The sequence below is a fragment of the Crocuta crocuta genome, unplaced genomic scaffold, assembly GCF_008692635.1.
Source record: "Crocuta crocuta isolate KB4526 unplaced genomic scaffold, BGI_CrCroc_1.0 scaffold791, whole genome shotgun sequence".
NCBI classification, from domain to species: domain Eukaryota; kingdom Metazoa; phylum Chordata; class Mammalia; order Carnivora; family Hyaenidae; genus Crocuta; species Crocuta crocuta.
In genome coordinates this window covers 1,091,077-1,109,242 of record NW_027532408.1, presented here as the reverse complement: position 1 = coordinate 1,109,242, position 18,166 = coordinate 1,091,077, and the positions used below count along the sequence as shown (strand labels likewise).

General features: G+C 34.1%; 1 protein-coding gene across 3 annotated transcripts in view; it reads left to right on the top strand.

Annotated features, from left to right (window-relative positions):
- The window catches only part of USP15 (ubiquitin specific peptidase 15), a 117,743-nt gene that overhangs the window by 31,304 nt on the left and 68,273 nt on the right, over window positions 1–18,166 (top strand). For all 3 annotated transcript variants that reach the window (XR_013338735.1, XM_077778809.1, XM_077778808.1), the window contains exons 4-5: window positions 9,570–9,696; window positions 16,194–16,339. Coding sequence is in view for 2 of the 3 variants with exons in the window: in XM_077778809.1 (XP_077634935.1) it covers window positions 9,570–9,696; window positions 16,194–16,339 (273 nt within the window). In the remaining variant the exon portion in view is untranslated. The remainder of the gene's footprint in view (window positions 1–9,569; window positions 9,697–16,193; window positions 16,340–18,166) is intronic.

Below are 18,166 nucleotides of genomic sequence, written 5' to 3'. Positions count from 1 at the left end.
TGCCTGGGATATCTTCAAATACGTTAAACTGTATTACTTTAACCTTAATGATATACTTTTTTTTTCTTAGTAAAGATATCATATTACACACTATAGTTATTTGGTATGGTAAAAGGATGAACCAACAATTTTATTGACATTACTTTTTGGAAGAGGTTGTGTTGAGATTTCTTAAAATCTGAGTCTAATAGCAAATTAAAGGAAAAACAAACATGAAAACTTCACACAGGTGGAATGAAAGAAAGTTTGTTAGGATGCCATACATTTATTTTTAATAAAATAGTTTGAATTTATTTAACCTCTAAAATAATATTTAAACTTTAGTATACATAAAATTATCTGGAGCTTTTATTGAAATGTGTCTTCCTCCAAAATTAGTAAGTCTGGGAATTTCCATTTTTACTTTGCCCCATGTGACTCTTAGGACAGTGAAATTTACTGAAAGAGTAGACTGGTTTTTTTTAGGTTCTGAAGCCCAACTCTGGATTTTACTAATCTCTGATTGAATTGAAGAATCTGGGATTGGTCGTACCCCTACCTGTGATCCAGAAACAAGGTTAACCGTCTTTCTGGGCCTCAAATCATCTCGACAGTGTTCCACTTCTTGTGTTAGGCATTTAGTTGAAACAACAACAAAACCGGCAAATGAACAAGGCATACAATGCAACCGAAATCTAAGAGAAACAATAAATAATAGAAATATGGGTCTAGGACCCATAAAGAATCCAGATGATGGAATTAATAGACAGAAATTTTAAAATACTGTGCTTATGGAGAGCCTGGGTGACCCAGTCGATTAAGCATCTGACTCTTGATGTCAGCTCAGGTCACAATCATGTGATGAAGAGATCAAGCTCCTAGTCTGGCTCTGTGCTGGCTGTGGAGCCTGATTGAGATTTTCCACCACCATCCCTCCTTCCTGCTGCCATCCCTCTTCCACTTGTGCAAGCATGCACACACTCTCCCTCTACAATAAATGAATATGAATAAATACTTTGCTTATTATTTTTAAAAATAAGACAGTTGAAGGATAAAACTGTTAAGAACAAAATATAATTCTAAAACTATTAAGAACCAAATAGAATTCTATAATTCTAAATAATATGAAAAAAATTAAGAAGTAAGTACTCAGTGTTTGGGTAAAACACTAAACAGAACCAAAGAGAAAATGTGTAAACTAAATGATAACATTAGTATAGACCTGGGGTGTCTGGGTGGCTCAGTCAGTTATGTTTCCAACTCTTGACTTCGACTCAGGTCATGATCTCACATTGTGTGAGATTGAGCCCTGAGTCGGGCTCTGTGCTGACACTGCAGAGCCCACTTGAGATTCTGTGTCTCTCTCTACCCTGACCCCGCTCTTGCTCTTGCTCCCTCTCTCTTTCAAAATAAACTCTAAAAAATATATACAGATTGAAGCTTAGAGACACTGAATAATGGAAATACAGAAATAAGCAAAGACACTTTAAACGCCGTGCATAAATTTAATATACATATAAATGGACTCTCAGAAGGAAAGAAAAGGCGGAATAGCATAGAGGTAACTCTGGAGACTGGGCGCCCGGGTGGCTCAGTTGGTTGAGTGTCCGACTTTGGCTCATGTCATGATCTTGTGGCTTATGAGTTTGAGCTTCACATTGGGCGCACTGCTGTCAGAGTGGAGCACACTTTAGTTCCTCTTCTCCCCCCGCCCCCCCATCTGCCTCTCTTCTGCTCCTCTCTCAAAAATAAATAACAACAAAATTTTCAGAAGTAACGCTGGACACAGATGAAGGATAAAACTGTTAAGGACAAAATATAATTCTTTCTAAAACTATTAAGAACCTGAGAAGAAGCTGAGAACTTTCTAAAACCAGTGAAAGACAACATGCTACAGAATCAAATGCTTTGAAACAAACTCATACTAAAAAAAAAAAAAATACAAATGAAACCATACCCAATAAAAATGTTCAAAAGCAAAGGCAGAAAGATATTCCTCTTAGTAGCCAAAAAAAAGGTCTGTTTACCATCAAAGAAAGAATAAACAAAGAAATGATTTCTCAAAAGAAATGAAAGCTAAAAAATAACAGACCATCTTCAACATATTGAAAGAAAATCACTGCCAACCTAGAATTCTGTATCCAAGGAAGGGATCCTTCAGAAAAGGATTCTTCAGGTAGTGAATAAAGCTATTTTCAGATAAACAAATTGATAGAATTTGTTACTAACAGACCTGCACTAAAGGAAATACAAAGTAGTTTTCAAAATGGCAAGAAAATGATCCCATATGGCAGGTTGGAGACCCAGGATAAATGTAGATTGACAAAAGTAAATATTGTGAATAAATCTTAAGGCAGACTATTTAAAATTGTAGTAATATCTTATTAGGATGGATATATGTATAAACTTAAAATACATAATATTAGTGTATAAGTTAAGATAGTAGCCTCCAAGACAACCTCTTTATATCCACATCGTTAGGTAGTCCCTTGTGGCAGTAATATATGGCAGAAATTAGAGTGGATATATCACTTTCAAGATTAGATTTTAGGGTAAAAGGAGTCAAAAGGTACAAACTTCATTTATAAAATAGGTAAGTCATGGGGATGTAATGTATGTTATGGCGACTATAGTTAATAGTACTGTATTACATTTTTGAAAACTAAGAGTAGGTCTTAAAAGTTCTCATCACAAGAAAAAAATGTTCTGAGTATATAGGGTGACAGACATTAACTAGACTTTTTGTAGTGATCATTTGACAATGTATACAAATATCAAATCCTTGTTTTACATCTGAAACTAATATAATGTTATGCTTCAATTATACCTCATTAAAATAGAAAAGATGGGATTATAAAAGACACCTAAGCTCCCATCTTGGGTGCACATGCCCTCTTGCTCTCTCTCTCTCATTTCTCATCCTGGGGAGTTTAACTACATACTCAGGCAGCCCGTGGAGTGGCTCAACATGGTACGGAACTGAGATCTCTGGGCAATAGAGAGAAATGGAGGCCTGCTAACAACCATGTGAGTGAGCTTGGAAGTGAATCCTCCATTGTCATTACAGCTTTAAGATAATTGAAGCCTTAGTCTGCTTACAACTTGACTGTAATCTCACAAGAGACCCTACGCAGAACAACCCAGCTAAGCTGCTCCAGGTTCTTAACCCTCAGAAACTATGTGAAATAATGCTAAGTTGCTGAGTTTGGGGGTGATTTATTATGCAGCAATAGAAAATTAATCACTGGGGTGCCTAGGTGGCTCAGTTGGTTGAATGTCTGACTCTTGATTTCTTCTCTGGTAGTGATCCCAGGGTTGTGGGAGTCCCACATCAGGCTCCCAGTGAGCATGGAGCCTGCTTGGGATTCTCTCTCTCTGCCCACTCTGTGGTCAATCTCTCTCTCTCTCTCTCTCTCTCTCAAAACAGAACAAAACAAAAAAATTATATAAAGGAAAACTACTAACTAATTTTGGTACCTGGAAGTCGTGTGCTGCCTTATCAAAATTTGAACTGTGATGGTGGCTTTAGAACCGGGCAGAGAGTAGAAGCTGTAAGAAATTATGAGTATTAATGAAAGTTTAGAGTGCCTTGAATTGATAGCAGAATTTTAGACTTTGAGGAGGCTGCCAGTGAAGACTCACAGGAAAGTGAGGAAAATCTTATTGGAACCCAGAAGAAAGTGATCTTTGTTATAAGGTAGCAGAAAGTTTAGCAGCATGTCTACTGCAGTAAATTGAAAGGTAAAAAATATCTAATGAGCTGAATGATCTGCCAAAGTATTGAAGGTACTGCCTGGTTTCTTTTTGTACTGCATATAGTCAGATGTGAGAAGGAAGAGAGAAATGAAAGAAAGGGCTATTAAAAAGGAGCCAAGACTTTACTAGTTTTGAAGATTGATGGCCTCTCCAGGTGACAGTGCTGAAACTCTGATGTGTTCCCAAGCAAAGATCAAACTTAAGTCACTCTCAGGAAAGCATGGTCTAAAGTTGAAGCCAAGTGTATGATTGTAAAATTCTTCTTCTTTTTTTTTTTAATATTTGTTTATTTTTGAGAGAGAGAGAAAGAGCACGAGCCAGAGAAGGGCAGAGAGAGAGGGAGATACAGAAACCGAAGCAGGCTCCAGGCTCTGAGCTGTCAGTATAGAGCCTGACACGGCACTCAAGTCCACAAACTATGAAATCCTGATCTGAGCCGAAGTCTGGCGCTTAACCAACTAAGCCACCCAGGTGCCCCATGTAAAATTCTTTATTAAGACCTCAGAGAAGTCAAAGGTGGTGCCTCACAATTCTGTTCAGACAAAAGATCCTTTAAAGCATTTCGGGGTTTACTTCACACTTTCTTTCAATATGTGGCTTCTAAGAACAGTAGAACTTCTAAGAAGCTTAAAAGCATTGCCCTTCAGCCTTCTCAGCATAAACCCAAAATAGGACATATCTAGAGGACATTTGTGGTTGTGACTTTTGTCTAATGGAATGAGACTCCAGTGAGATCCACTGGAGACGTGTGGTGTTTTCAAGAACTCCTACCATCTTGGACTACAGAGACTGTAAAATCAAAGAGGGCTTTGATCTCTAAGACTTTTACAAGCAGAGATCAGACTAAGAATTTACTCAACTGCACATGTGCTAATTTTCATGAAAAAAGTGTGACTCAGAAAACAGAAATGTTGTAAAGAGTCATTTTCAGGTAAGGGCAGAGAATAAGCCATGATTAAGGAACTTTAAGTATTTGCCCAGGTGGATTTCAGAATTTCTGTGAACCATTAACTCCTTTGTTTCTCTCCCCACCCCACCCCATCTCTTTTAACAGGAATATCTAAAAAATTGTCTTCTTTATGCCCTACCATTTTATTTAGGGTGTAGGTTGTACAGAAAACTTACATTGTACTTCACAAAATTGTAGATAAAAAGGAACTGTACTCAAGATGTTTAAGAAACTATATCCAAGGCCTTATATACCTGGATCCAGTTATAGATGACAAGTTTCTAAACTCAGAGTTGATGTTATAATGGGATGATATTAATGGGGGCTTTGCAGGGAGTAAATGTATTTTGCATCTTGTGAGGAGGGACTGTGACTTATTGGAAGGCAGAGTGGACTGTGGTAGCCAGCCTCAAAAAACTCCCCAGTGACTGCCACATCCTGTTACTTTTACTCTTGTGTAATCTCCCTCATTGTACCAGAGTTAGTCTGTGTGACCAGTAAAATACAGCAGAAATGACAGTAACTTCTCTTCTGGGATTTGTTTCTAAAACAAAAGATACTGGAGAGTATTTCTAACTTGGAGAGTGCTCTTTTGTGTGTGCAGTTGGGCTCTCGCTCTCTCTCTAGGATCAGTCACTCTGAGTGAAGCCATATTGGCATGCAGGCAGCCTATAGAAGCACTCACATAATGAGGAGTTAAATTCTCTGCCAACAGCTGGAGAGGCTCTAAGAACTGTGGGCAACCACATGATTGAGCTTGGAAGCAGATTTGAACAACGTGGTTAAGCAGCATGACCTAATTGACATGCATTACACTTAGTCAATGCAGAATACAGATTCCTCTTAAGTGGAATTTTTACCAAAATTGACCATATGTTGGGCCATCAAGCAAAGTCCAATATATTCCTAATGTTAGAAATTATTAGGGTGACTTTTTTGTCCCCAGAGGAATTTAGAAGTCAGTAACAAAAAGGTAACTAGATCATCTCCTAGCTATCTAGAAATGGAACAATATACTTGTAAAGTAATCCTTAGATTAGAGAAGAAACACAAGGTAAAATTAAATTTTTAAGCTGAATGATAATAACAATACAACATAAAAGAATGATTAAAGCCATTCTTAGAAAGAATGTGCTAGCTTAAATGCATATATTAGAAAAGAAGAAGTCAAAATCTGTTGTCTCAAGGAGTTAAGAAAAGGAAATTAAACCTAATCAAGAAATAATAATATCAAATAGAAAAAACCTCTATTAAATAAAGTTGGCTCATAAAGAACAGTAAAATTAGATCAGTAAAATAAATATGAGTTCCTACAAGACTGATCAAAAATAAAATAATGCTTGGTGTCACCAAACTTTCTGTAAAGGGCACATAGTAAATATTTGTGAGCCATGGTAGTCTCTGGAAAGTATTCATCTCTGCTGTTTTGGTCGCACTCATAGATGATAATATAAATGAATGGGCATGACTATGTCCCTGATCTCAGCACTGATTAATTAATGCTTACCAACATCACAAAAAGAGGGGCAGCTAGATACTATCTGCATCCTTTTTAGAATGTATCTCACCATCTATGAAGTAGTTTCACTAAAAATTGCAAGAATAAAAAGATGCGTGGTGAACTTGTGGTTAGAAGACATTTTAGAGGCTTTTGTGTATGGGCTTGATTTGGATCCTGATTCAAACAGCATATTAAAAACAGCACACTAGGGACAATTTGAATATTGACCGGATAATTGATATTAAGGGATTAGTTTTAAAGTTTAAAAAAAAAATTTTAATGTTTATTTATTTTGAGAGAGTGAGACAGAGCACAAGTGGAGGAGGGGCAGAGAGAGGGAAACTCAGAATTGGAAGCAGGCTCCAGGCTCTCGGCTGTCAGCACAGAAGCCCAATGCAGGGCTCGAACTCACAAACCATGAAATCATGACCTGAGCCAAAGTTGGAGGCTTAACCAACCCAGGAGCCCCAGTTTTAAAGTTTTTTTTCAGGTGTGACATGGTATTATGGTTCTGATTCCTTGTTTTTGAAGAAATAAATCCTGAAATATTTGTGGATGGAATATCACATGTAGGATTTGTTTTTTTATGCATCAAAACCTGATTTTGAAATTGTGTTAGACTTCTCTACTTGTCTATTTTTACCACCAGGATAAGCATAGTACTTAGTAAGTGCTTCAGAAACCAATGTAGCTAACTCCTCAGAAATAGTAACTGTGTCCATTAGGCCATATTATCAAATTGTTTTAGATACCAGATTTCTTTAGAAATTACTTGCTGTTTCCAAAGGGGGAAAATGCTAGTATTCACATAAAAATGAACAAATAGGAATTATATTTATTTTAATTCAGTATAAATTTTTATTTCTCTCACTTGTAAAGAGATTTTACCTTTACTGTGGCCATCAATTAATGGAAATATTTTTATTTAGCCATAAGTTTTAAATTTTAGAGCCAGATTTCATTTTATATTTGTTCCTTATTCATAATAATATAATATACTTCATTAAGAAAAAATGTTTGGGGGTTACCTCTAATTCTGAAGCATAACTACTGTTTTGAATATTCACATTCCAATCTTAATTCCAAATGTATATTTTAATGTTTATCATAATTAGGTAAATATAACTTTGTATCTTGTTTTTTATGAGCCTGTTTCTTCCTGTTGCACAGTCTTTGTAGCCATTATTTTAAATGGTTATTTTCCATGTATTTTTTATAAGGTAGTAGACTTTATATAAACAAATATAAAGAGGATGTTACATAAATATATCATCTACATACAACCATAACAACGCATACATAAATATGTTAATTATTTTTCTCTGCACTGGAGGTACTGTATTCAAGTTTTAATTACTCATGTAGTATGGTTCTTTTAAATAAAAACAGGCAGGCAGACAAACACATTTTTTTTTTAAAAGAACATCTTTTTATTTATTTATTTATTTTAATATTTTTATTTATTTCTAGGAGAGAGAGAGAGACAGCGTGAGTAGGGGAGGGTCAGAGAGAGAGGGAGTCACAGACTGAAACAGGCTCCAGGCTCTGAGCTGGGAGTCAGCACAGAGCCCGACGCGGGGCTCGAACCCACGAACCACGAGATCATGACCTAAGCGAAAGTCGGATGCTTAACCGACTAAGCCACCCAGGCGCCCCAAAGAACATCTTTTTAATACACTACTTTTGGAAGTAAAATATCTTATAATAGTAGTATTTTGAGTATTGATGATGAGAGTTTTAACAATATAAGGTAGTTTTGGAGAAAAGAAAAAAAAATGATGAGGAAACCCCCAAAACCCAATAAAGAGGATTTTGAAAAAAAATCTTTTGACATTTTGTTTTCATAGTTTGCAATGACTTTCTGATAGTTGGATCACCAGATTCTTCCAGGAAAATATATTTTGGTATTACAAAAATTCTCATTTTTTAAAGAATAGGCTTATCTAAAAATACATATCTCAATATAAATCATAATAAGGGATTTTCTTTTTTGTTATTTTATCCTGATTTGTTATCCTATTACCCTGTTCTATTATTGGTCATTCCATTTTTTCCTCCTAAAAATGAGGCCTGTAGGCACCTCAGTTTTACCAGCCTAACAATGATTAGTATTAACACTATTTTAGGATTACTTACTCAGATATAGAGTCTCAGAGTAGAAGTTTCTGATTGATAGGAATATTTGATTTCTAGTTTTTCTACTTAAATATACCTACCAGTAATCCTGTAAAATTAAATGATATGGTATCTTTTGCTACATTCTTAACCTCAAAATAAATAAGCATAAGGAGATTTAAATCAAATTTCATTAGTTAAGAGACTTTTTATATATTAGTTTATAAAATTAAGAGATGTAGAGATGCAGGCTATTGTGTGTTTTAGAAGTATGAATGTAAACACATATGATTAAGAGTATAAATGAGAGTATCACAAGAATTAGTGTTGGATTGGACATTAAATATTAGCTAAGCTACGCTTGAATTTTTTGAGCTAAAACAGCGTCCATGCAAGTGAAAGACAAATTTGTAAGTCCTTTACTGAAGATGCTAAGCTTGTGAGTACAACAGTCATTCGGAGCCTCCCTTTTGCCATATTTGTCTAATGTATCACATATCAGGCTGATTACTATTTTCAGAAACAGTGTTCATGACTGAAATCCTACAGTTAACCTTTAGAAGATCAAAAGGAAATATACTTATTTAAAAGGTGACCCTAATATATATATTTCTTCTCTTTTTCTGCTTTGTTGCTTGCATGGTTAGCAGCTTTTTTTTTTCATTTGTTGCATAGAATTACTAAGGGCATATTTAAAGGTCAGACAAAGTCATCTTAAATGGAAAACTAACATATCAGTTACAGGCCATAGCTGAATACTTTGGAAGCAGTAATTTGGAGTTATTTTAAAAGATTTAACATATAGGGTGATTTGACATATGTAGATTTAGCTGTTGCTAACTGAACTTTTATAAAATTTACAATATTTAAAGGTTTTCTGCTTGAGCTGAAGTACTAAAAGCTAGAAGTAGTTGTGGATCATTAATCAGAGCTGTATTTACATTTGGGGTAAACGTTCCCATTATAAATATTGAATGTATTTGTAATTTATAGTATACCAAAATATCTTTATAGGTCAGTAGAATGCCTTTCCAAACTCTTGGTTAATGTCTAATATGATTATTCATATTCTGTTAAATATTAAAATTTCCACATGTTTCTTTTCCAACTATCTGGTATCTTCTATTTTATATTGACTCTTTTTAATAGTTATTTTTCATTGGAGATCTGTAGTTTTTTTCTAAAGTGTCTTTAGAGAAATACATTGATTGTTGTTAGAGACAGTGAAATATATTGAGCTTTGGCTAACTGATTTCTTTTGGTTCTTAGGTGGTTGAACAGGGTATGTTTGTAAAGCACTGCAAAGTAGAAGTATATCTCACAGAATTGAAGCTCTGTGAAAATGGAAACATGAACAATGTTGTAACTCGAAGATTTAGCAAAGCTGACACAATAGGTATGCAACATCCTGTCCATTGCTATTAGAAAATTAGTTGTAGTTTGTTTCTTATATGCTTCCAGGATGATAACTTTTTTAACAGTTTATACTTAAACATTACAAATTTCCATGCTTGAGGCAACAATCTTAGCCTACAGTTGAATTATTTATCATGTCTAGATCTACTTTACATTATTAGAGGAGTTATTATTTGTGCCACTTTTTTTTTACAAATAGTTTATTGTCAAATTAGTTTTCACATAACTATTTGTGCAATTTTACTTAAAAAATGAAATTACTGTTTTAACTTATTTAAAAAACTATGTATCATGTTTGTAACAGGAGTATAAATTAAAGAACTGTAAGTAAAAATAAAGCTTGACTAAATAAAAATTTTTCTAGTAATGTAGTATATATATCCATAATAATAATAATGTGTCTCCTTCTTAGCATGGAAAATGAAAACGGTTTTATTTCCTTTTTTCCTGTTTATTCTTTGGACTTTGTAGCTACTTAAATAAGGCAGCAGGCTTAGTAGACTTAGCATTTTTATGGTACATTGATTTTTTTCTTATTTAACAATGAGTGGATTAGGAAGTTATAATCTCATACAAATGTACCTAACTCCCTCGGTATATTTATATATATCTACATATCTTTATATATTTGTATATCTACACATATAAATGCATATTAAAATATATGTAATTTTTCATTTTTGAAGCCACATTTTAATTTAAGATCAAGAATATGTTGAATAAGATATTTTTTAAATGATTATGGATTTAATAACAAAATTACAGTACTTTTTGATCAAACAGATCAAAATAAGAATAATAAAAGGTAGTTATTTTCAAATAAAGTTTTTGGAAAACAAGATGAATGGTAATAACATCTTGTTGGAAAATGTAGACAGTGGAGACATAGCAGTTAATGCACAGAACTTCTCAGCCAAAAAAAAAGATTAGCAAGTTTATGTATAGCTTGGTTTCTTTGTTGAAACCAATCATTAAGTGTACTTTGGTTAAAAGTAAAAAATATTTCTGAATTTCACAAGTATATTTGGCTTTCACCACTTAACCATTTCACAGCAGAAGATACTTTTAAAACTATATTTTCCATAAAATAATACCATTCTTCAATACCTCGTGCTTGGTTAATCCATATGGTTTTACCAGATAGAATATTAGGTATGGATTTTCTGTTTTCCCCCCTCTTTATTTACCTAGAACATTTATAAGTTTGTGACACAATTGAGTAAACTCATTAAGTCATCTTTCTGAAATGAATGCTTAAGGGGCACCTGTGTGGCTCTCTTGGTTCTGACTTCTGATTTTGGCTTAGGTCATGATCTCATGGTGTGTGAGACTGAGCCTTGAATCAAGCTCTGTGCTACAGTGCAGAGCCTGCTTGAGATTCTCTCTCTCGGGGCGCCAAGGTGGCTCAGTCAGTTGAGTTTCTGACTTAAGCTCAGGTCATGATCTCGCGGTTCGTGGGTTGGAGTCCCGTATCGGGCTCTGTGCTGACAGCTAGCTCAGAGCCTGGAGCCTATTTCGGATTCTGTGTGTGTCTCTCTCTCTCTCTGACCCTCCCCTGCTCACGCTGTCTCTCTCTCAGAGATTCTCTCTCTCTCTGCCCCCTCCTCTGCTTACGTGTGCATGTGCTCTGTCTCTCTCTCAAAAATAAATAAGCTTTAAAAAAAAAATGAATGCTTAAAATATTAGGAATTCCATATATAAATGGCATTTTATTATATTAAATTAGTGGACTTTTGAACTTCTAGATTTATGGAACATATTCAGGAAAATATTTCGTCTACATACGAAAAACTGAAAGATCTCAATATATATAAAATGGCATTAATCATGATATTAAAATAATGCATATTAAAACTAATAAGGGTAGTCTATTAAAATTAAATAAAAAACTAATGTCTGAAATGTTCAGCTAATTGTAATATAAATGAAAAGCTTCTTAAAACACTTGATGCAGATAATGTTTTCTACTTATTTTAAAAGTTTGGTGTTTCCTTTTATCCTTAGCTCATGTCTATAGAAAAATTATATATAAATATGAGACCATCAGAAATCTTATTTTAAAGAGGCAGCTTGGGTGGCTCAGGTTATGATCTCGTGGTACGTGAGTTTGAGCTCCATGTTGGGCTCTAGGCTGATAGCTCAGAGTCTGGAGCCTGCTTCAGATCTGTCTCCCTCTCTCTACCCCTTCCCTGCTCAAACTAACTCTCTCTCTGTCTCTCTCAAAAATAAATAAATATTTAAAAAATAAAATAAAGTACTTAGAAATCTTATTTTAGAACATTAGTTCACTGAATAATATTTTAAAACTCATTATATGAAGATCACCTGGTTTAATTTCTGATTTCAGTACAAGCAGTATGAAGTTCTCACATTAAGTACTATGTAACAATTTGTCGAGATATATAATTTATAAAGAATCTCTGCTTCAAAAAGTTTATGATTTGCATAGATTTTAATCAACATACTAATACTTTAAAATGGTACATACATTGGATATACACCTTAAAATTATAAATGAACTGAATTTTTATACAGCAAAAGTTTCTTACTGTATTAGAGCATATTTCTCAATACTGTGGGTGGTCATAAGTGTTTTGGGAGTGAAAAGAATGAAGAAAATATCACAATAGAAAATAGCAACACATATGGGCATATTGGACCATAATTTCTTACTGTAGGTCTTAGTTTTTAAAAGTTTGACAATATAAAAAAAGATTTTTTATGCTTTATTTATTTCTGAGAGAGAGAGACACACACAGAATCCGAAGCAGGCTCAGGCTCTGAGCTATCTGTCAGCACAGAGCCCGACGCGGGGCTCGAATCCACAAACCATGAGATCATGACCTGAGCCGAAGTTGGATGCTTAACTGACTGAGCCACCCAGGCGCCCCAAAAGTTTGACAATCTATATTTGAGCAAGTTTGCTTTCTAAGCAAAAGGTTTTACAAAAACTAAAGTTTTGTAAAACCTTTACAAAAATTAAAATTAAACTGGGACTTTTAGAGACTTGATGGTTATAGTTACCATAGTAGTTAGCAGTTGTGGAATACTATGTTTTTGGCACTTTTAGGAAATTTCTTTTTAAACCTCAGCAATACTTTATCCTCATTGTATAGGTGATGAAGTTGGGGCTTAGAAAGATTAAAACACTTAATTAGGATCACCCTAGTTCCAAGTGAAAGTCAGTATTCTAACTCAACACAGTCTCATTTCTTGATTACTGCCTTATACAATCTATGCAAGGGTTAATTGGGCTGATTTTGTTTTTCTAAAGGAAGTGGGTTTTGAAATGATAAAAAATTTGGATAATAAGAAAGGAAATACGGGATGCATATTCCAATAAGAAATATAAAATTTGGTTTTTATTTTTTCTTTAAGGATACACTGAAAAAAAACCATGTTATAAAATGTATTGAAAATGCTTTATGTTTCTAGAAGTTTATTCATAGAATTGCTTTATTAAATATTCTTTTTTTTAAAATTTCTTTTTAATGTTTTATTTATTTCTGAGAGAGAGATAACATGAGCAGGGGAGCGTCAGAGAGAGAGGGAGATACAGAATCTGAAACAGGCTCCAGGCTCTGAGCTGGCTGTCAGCACAGAGCCCGACACAGGGCTCGAACTCATGAACTATGAGATCATGATCTGAGCCGAAGTTGGCCGCTTAACCAACAGAGCCACCCAGGTGCCCCAGAATTGCTTTATTAAATATTCTTGCTAGAAATATTTGTCACAAAAATTTTGTTTTTATTATATGAGATAATATTTTTCTACCTCTCTATGCTTTTTATTAACTGCCTGACACAGTGAGATTCATATGTGGAAAAATCTACATACCCTCTCAATACCTTGACATTCTCAACTCCATGACCTTAATCTGTATCCAATCTGTGGCATTAATTCCCTAGTTATACCCGAGATTTTCATTACCTATAATTGCACTTAGTGAATCTCTCTTAATTTGAGCATTTTGCTTTCTAGCTACCACTTCCTCTGCTCCTACTCTTGCTTGACTCTGCTACATCAGGCATTCAAACCTGCCACTCCCTTGGCACTGCTGCTATGATGGTCTCTATTTCTACATTGATAAATCTAATGGTAGTTTCAGTCTTCCATTTTCTTAACCTGCCAGCAAAAATTGACATGCATACTCACTTTTCCATTTACAAATATTTTCTTTTTACATGGCTTCCAGGACACAAGTTCTCACTGCCTGCATCTTCTCAGAGAATCTGAAAAGATCCTCTTCATAGTCCTGATCTCAAAACATAAGAGTGTTGCCATGCTTAGTCCTTGGATTTCCCCATTTCTTTGGTGATTTCCTTCTATGCCCTGGCTTTAAATACTTTCTGTGTATATTGATATCTTTTGAATTTATATCTCCTACCTAAAACTCTGCCTTAATTCCAGTTTTAATCATTCCTTAGCTTCCCTTCTGTCTGATAGGAATCTCAAGATATAACATGTATGAAACTAAAGCCTACCCCTTCCCCCTCAGAAAACCTGCTATCTCTTCATTCTTCCCCATCTGAGTAATCCCTACTAGTATTCTTCCAGTTGCTCAGGCTAAAAACCTTGGTATCATTCTCTTTTGTTTCTCACCCTGCATGTAATCTAAGCAGTGTATCTTCTAAGCAATTCCTTCAGAATCTCTCAGTCTGACCACTTAATATTGCTTTTCCCTTGGTTTTGATTACTGCAGTAGCCTAGACTCTTACCCTTGACCCAGATGAAATAGAATACTTTCATAGCTCACAAGACTCTATATAATCCTACATGAGTACCTTTATGGTCTCATTTCCACCTTGCTCATTTCACTCCAGCCACATTGCACCACACTATTCTGAAACATGCCAAATACATTCCTCCATTAGGGACTTTGGCACTCCTTTCTTCTGCCTGTAATGTTCTTCTCCTATATGTGAGTAGATTGCGGAACTCAGTGAAGAGGAAATTCCCATATGTGTATGTATTGTATTATGCATGCAGATATCTGTGTATTAACAGATAAATGTCTGAAAGAAGAAATATCAAAATGTTAACAGTGGCTCTCTCTATAGACATGTGTTTGTATTTTCTAAATTTTTGCAATGAGCAAGAACTATTCATGCACTCAGGAAAAAAGCACTTATTTTTATAGGAAGACTAAAATGACCTCCCTTCCTCAGCTTCTTCCTCTACCCTCCTTCCTAGGTAATGTTCTGTTATTTGATCTGGGTACTAGTTACGTAGGTGTATTCACTTTGGAAATTTATCATTATATACTGATAACTTGTGTATTTTTTTGTTATATATTTATATTTCAATAAAAAGAACGAACAGGAAAAAGACCAACCCATCAAAACAGAAACCAGTACTGTTAGTATATTTATTTTGTGTAATAATTTAAATATTCTGGCTAATTTGCTGTAAGTTTTCAGATGTACTGTAAGATTTACTATTTATTTAAAGCCCTAAAATCTCACTGACTATAAGACTTAAAGAATTTTAGCTGCTAAGTACAGCATAAACAATATTATTAGACTGAATTTAATGAAGTAGGATAGGTATAGGTTTTTATATTTCTTCAGAGAACATGTATTAAGAGGTGTAGTGTTTTATAAATAATTTCTTTCCAAAACTAACAAGATATTCTAAAATGTAGAAGTATTATATGTTTCTTTATATGTCATAAGATATTTTACACTTTTCTTGAGTCTAAGGTAGGCAAGTTATTGACCAGAATTCAATAGATTTAATACTATTTTCTATTATCTCTCATGTTTAAAAGTTTAAAAGATTCATTTAACTGTATGCCACTGAAATTTAATTACATCTCTACTCTCATATGTGGGGACTCCTGTGTCTTACAGCAGGTTAAGCTGTTCCAGGTTAAAAAGACTTTGCACTCACATAATTGATATAGGAATAAGGAAAATATATGGCTTTACTGTGAAAACAAGGTATTTTTACTAATACTGCCCTTCAAGAAGGCACTTTCCTTTTTGTGCATTTATTCTGTTTAATTTTAGTGAACTATTCAAACTATAAATTATATTCAATATAATATAAATTATCCTAAAATCAGTTATATTACTATACATATAATATTCTGTCTGTAGCATTTATGACTCCTACTTTTTCTGAATCCAACAGATCATCAGAAAAATATATTGAATTTATAATGTGTAAAAAGTTAAACTTCATCCTATATAATGTAAATTATACTGTAATGTTATATGATTGACTTCTTCTACCTTGTAAGTTCTTAGTTTCCTCAGGTAATTATCTGTCAGAGTTATAATTTTGTTTGTAAAAAACACATCGGGTCTTATCTTTTTTTTGTTCCTTACATATGTCCTACATATTTGTTCACCTATTCTTGCTATTATATCAGTATTTTAAGTTTAGGATTTTTTATGCTGGTGAGCACTTAGCTCTATGTGGTATATTTTAAAATATGTGTTATATTTATATTTCTTTCCTCCTTAAATCTAGATACAATTGAAAAAGAAATAAGAAAAATCTTCAATATTCCAGATGAAAAGGAGACCAGATTGTGGAACAAATACATGAGTAATACATTTGAACCACTGAATAAACCAGACAGCACCATTCAGGATGCTGGTTTATACCAAGGACAGGTATTGTTTAGCAGTACTGTTTATTTTATGCATATGAAGGTTTTTGGAGTCACAAACTTTGTGAATATCTTGACAATCTATACTGGATTTTACTTTCCCTGGCTGCTTCTTTCTAACTCATCTCTTCCCTGTTCCTGCTGATCACTGGCATTAGCTTCTGCTTCCCTCCTTGAACTTGAGAATAACCTACTTTTTAAAAAGAAATTATTTTCCATCAAAAAACAGCTAATAAGATAGGTCAGCAAACTTTCTGTAAAGAATCAAATCATAAATATTTTTGCCTGAGTAGGCCTTATGGTCTCTATCACAACAACTCTGCCATTGTAGTAACACAAAGTAGTCATGGACTATGTGTAAACAGCAAGCTTCATTTACAGAAGCAGTTAGTGAGCTAAGTAAACTATAGTTTGCCAACCCCTGCTAAGGTATCAACCCCCAATTTGGTCCTTTATGATATAATCCAAAGAAATGAATGTGTTGAAAAACAAAGATGTTTAGACACAGTGAGTCCTACTGATTTTACCCTCTAAATATTCCTTGAATTAATCTCTCTATTCCACTCTCAACCCTTTCATTAGTGTCTTAACAGATCCCTCTGCACCCAGTCTTTGCATGTCTACTCTCAGTTTTCCATATTTCTGTCAGAATACTCTTTCTGAAATGTAAACCTCAGTGTTTCCCTTTTGGAAGCCTTTCCTGGTTCCTTAACAATTAAATAAAGTCCAGGCACCTTAACACAGCACGCAAGTCAAGGTTTGACCTTTTGGCTAGCCTTTCAGCATCTTACATTGTCCTTGCCTTGTGATTTATATTTTGACGATACAAAACTGAAGTGCTTGTTCTCTAAGCATACTATGGTATTCCAAACTTACGTGCTTTCATGTGGGTTATTTCATCTGCCTGTTATACACCCTTCTTCCAAATGGCCTGCATCCATCCAGCAAAAAATCCTTTCAAACATCAAAATACTCAAATTAACCCATTCCATTTTGTCCTGTAGTCTAACCAGATCAAATTGTTCATCCTTCAAATTCCAGTTCAAATGTCATATCATCTCTTCAGCCTTTCCTGATCTATTTTTCTCAATATCTATTTGAGGTATAGGAGTTTTCTACTTTGGAGAAAAAATTATTCCCTTAACTTTATAATGATTTATGAGTAGGTCTTTTGTGTCATTCATTATGTACTTTATTTATATGTTGAGCTTCCCAGCTAGACTATGAGTTCCTTGCTTTAGTTGGACTTTGTGTCTATTTATTTTTGTTTTTATTTTTAGTACCTAACACAGAGCCTGGTACTCTGATACATGGAGGTTTTTATTTTGTTCTGTTTTATTAAAAATAACTATTGACATCGGTATTATGATGCAAGTTGTTAAAAAATTCAGAACAGGAAAAATTAATTTCTAGTAAATGTCTTCTGTATGTCACATATTAGGCTATAAAAACATTAATTTTCAGACTTATTTTAGCTATTATAGTCTTAAATGAAATCTTACAAAAACTAACATGTATTATAATTGAAAGCAGAGTTAACCTGATTGAAGCTAGCATAAGGAATTTGGAACTCTGTTGAGTAGTCAACACTCCCCTTCTTAGCCAGTCAGTTTCCTCTTTGACTCCTTAGCTACCATCCATAACTCTTGAGGTAGCTTCAAGAGTACAATTTTAATACATAAAATCATTTCTTTAAATGTTTTTAGGGATTGAGCCTATGTAATGGCTATTATCCATCTATCAGGTACATTAGAAAATTGAGACTTTGAGAATTTAAATCATTTGATGTTCTTAATAGGAATACATTATCAGACTGCAGCTGACAATAAAT